General features: G+C 42.8%; 1 protein-coding gene across 1 annotated transcript; it reads right to left on the bottom strand.

The window, feature by feature from the left end:
• Window positions 1-255: 255 nt before the first annotated feature.
• LOC112844395 (disco-interacting protein 2 homolog C-like) lies at window positions 256-721 on the bottom strand. The gene is made up of 2 exons (XM_025904155.1): window positions 461-721; window positions 256-368 (listed from the first exon to the last, which is right to left on the bottom strand). Exons 1-2 carry the CDS (start codon window positions 654-656, stop codon window positions 256-258), a joined length of 309 nt encoding a protein of 102 aa, XP_025759940.1. The 5' UTR covers window positions 657-721.
• Between the last annotated feature and the right edge of the window lie 2242 nt (window positions 722-2963).

Here is a 2963-nt window from a genome sequence, read left to right as displayed (position 1 = left end):
ATGGCCTCTTTGGAGCGCAGCAGCTTACAGATGACGGCGGTGGTCATCACACACGCCGAGTGACTCACCTGCACAATTAGAAAGAGAAAGACAGAAGAAGAAATTAAGCTCCCTTTTTTCCCCAGAGGAATCAGAAGTCAGCCAGAGCCGTACGAGTCTGGAATTAGCTGGGAGCGAGAGCTTGAGCCCTGGAGGTCTGACTGAAGGAGAAACCGCATCGGTTTAACAGACAAATTAAGAGTCTGACCTCGACAATCATCTTAACAGTGGGCAGGTGGTGGAGATGTTCTGAGGGTGAGGCGGTCGCACTGTGATGGGAACGCAGCCGGCGTACAGGCAGCCGTAAAGGGCTGCGATCAGGTCTATACCTGCAGAAGGAGACACACAGGTGTGAACGATGCTTGCAGTGTCCAGGTGCTGTCACCTGAAAAGTACATTTAACATCTGCATTGTCTCTCACCTGGCGGGTACACCAGAGCGACATTATCTCCTTCCTCCAGACCGCCTCTCTCCATCAGCAGAGCTGCCACTCCCTCCGCCGTCTGCAGACAGGTGAGAGAGCTGGACACTGCCCCCTGCAGGAGGTGAGAGAGGGGAACGGTGTGAGCCATCAAGAAGCCACCTGCCACACTCAAAGGACAAAGACTGCAGTTCATCTAACGGCCAGTTCATCCACAGTTATGGATAATTATTATTCCGTTTTCTACTTGCTTGAATTTTTCTACAATTTTTTAAGGTGCCCAGTTGTGCGTGGGTGTGCTGGTACCAGAGAGCTGAGCAGGGTTTGGAGAGGACGGGTCCTGTGTGGTCTGAGCTCTCCACTGCAAACCTCGGACAGGAACAGAAACTGCAAGACAGACATAAACACTTCTTTTACACACACTTTGATGGCCTAACCTCTGTGTTTTACATTAATGTGTTTACGTGTGATGTACATGACTATTGTGCATCTGGCTCAGTGTTTGATATTGTAAAGCAAAGTCAATAACAGCAAAAATTTAATATTTTACTTTTATTTCTGTCGCCCTCCTGCATCAATCCCAGAATCACCCACACCTTTACCAGATTTGCTTACTGTAGAGACTCCAAACACCAGGAAGTGGGAGAAATTTCTCTTATAATAAGATACGGTAATCTTTCTGATAATAGTGAGATTGCTTTTAAATATGGAAACGGGGTAGTCACAAGAAGTTTGAGAGGCACAACTCAGACAGAAGAGGAGACAGAGAAAGCCACGTGGATAGGAGCTACTCTCCCGAGCTAAGGTTAGCCACAGAGGGCACGGATACAGACGAGCCCAGCCTCCTGAACATCCTGAAAGAGCTTTGTGACTTTAGGAAAGACAACAACAAACAATATGCACACATTAGACGAGGGTTAAGAAGAGTTGATGCTAGAATGGAAGAGGCAGAGGGGCGATTCGACGAGACTGAGACGGTGCTACAGTTGTTATTTTATTCATAAACTTCACTATTTCATTAATTATTTCATGGTTTCTTTGCATCTTCATCTGTAGTACTTCCACATCGGTGTATGCTCCCTGTGTTTGCTTACATTAAATACCAGTACTAATGACCAGAGCATAGAAATGCAGCTTTCATATTAACAATATATTTTGAAAGCACAAGACAAATCACAAACTGCTTTTAATTTAGGTTTTTATTTTCATTTTGTTTTATTTTTCAGTTCTTGATTTGATGGTGATGTGATGCTATATTACATTTTAAGATTCAGTTGAATTTAAGATGTTTAATATAGCATCAAATCACAACCGTCTCCTCAAGTTGCTTTATACTGTAAGATAGAGACCCTACAGTAGCAGCAAGAAAACCCCAATTAATGAATAATCCCTTATGAGCAAGCACTTGGCGACAGTGGGAGGAAAAACTACCTGTAACAGGCAGAAACCTCCGGCAGAACCAGGCTCAGAAGGGACGGCCATCTGCCTCGGCCGTTGGGGGTGATGGTAACGATATACGAAGAGACACGGTGAAGAATATTTCTCAGTCTAATAAAGTCGAATGAAATAGTTTTAAAATAAAATATACCTCTGATGTTAACTCTGAGGCCAGACTGCTCTGGGCTTGACCAGTTACAGCCGAGGAGGTCGAACTTTAAAGTTGAGGTGAAAAGGAACGCGATTTCATTACTACTTCAGCTAGAAAGTTGCTAATTCAATCATGAAACTGATCAATGATCAGCTGATTGGCTTTTCTCTCTGCGCCAGAAAGAGGAAACCAGCGGATGTCGCGCTAAACAACAGCAGCACCTTTAAGCTTGATCAGCTGTCGGTAGAATTTATTTAATGTTAATTTCTAGTATCAGCTGATGTTTGCTGGAGCCACAGCTGTAAAGCTGCTGGTCATGATATCGGTTTGGATATGTGGTGAGAGGGAAACATGAAGATGAAACCAGAGATGTTCTTACTGAATCACCAGAGCTGAACAGGTGATGGAGAAACAGGTTACCTTTTAGGTGACATGAATGAGTTGAAGGGAAGTTATGAACTGTTTCTGAGAGACAAATAACACCAGGATCCTTTTTTACGTATAGCTGACGGCTGGTAGCTGTGCAGGGCGGTCTAACAAGTTTTGCCAGAGGCCAGGTAGGGCATTAACATGGAAAGGGGGGCACAAAGAAATACTTTCTTTCTTATTCTCATTTAAAATGTCTAGCTTTAATAAATATTTATCTGAATCTGCAACCAAAGTTTCATCTGATGTAAATGTATAGAATCCATTTTTGTATTCAGTAAATATTAAGACTATAGTCTTAGAAGGGATGTGTTAAAATTGACACATGATGTGTTAAATTTAACACATGTGCTGCATCAGCTCAGGGACAACACATGATGTGTCAGTTTTAACACAATTAATGTGTCTGCTCCTTTAACACATCTTCTGTGTTAAAAAATGTAAACACAAGGATGTTTTTTTGACACAAAGATGTGTTAAAATGTGTAC

The sequence above is a fragment of the Oreochromis niloticus genome, unplaced genomic scaffold (assembly GCF_001858045.2).
Source record: "Oreochromis niloticus isolate F11D_XX unplaced genomic scaffold, O_niloticus_UMD_NMBU tig00000135_pilon, whole genome shotgun sequence".
Taxonomy (NCBI): domain Eukaryota; kingdom Metazoa; phylum Chordata; class Actinopteri; order Cichliformes; family Cichlidae; genus Oreochromis; species Oreochromis niloticus.
The sequence above is the reverse complement of the archived record's forward strand: the minus strand, read 5'-3'. Positions and strand labels throughout refer to the sequence as shown.

Bases quoted from the DNA above. Each gene is read 5' to 3' on its own strand.
- LOC112844395 (XM_025904155.1), bottom strand. From the start codon at position 656: ATGAACTGCAGTCTTTGTCCTTTGAGTGTGGCAGGTGGCTTCTTGATG. The intron at 369-460 runs GTGAGAGACAAT...CTCCTTCTGCAG, and splicing joins CGCTCTGGTGTACCCGCCAG to GTATAGACCTGATCGCAGCC.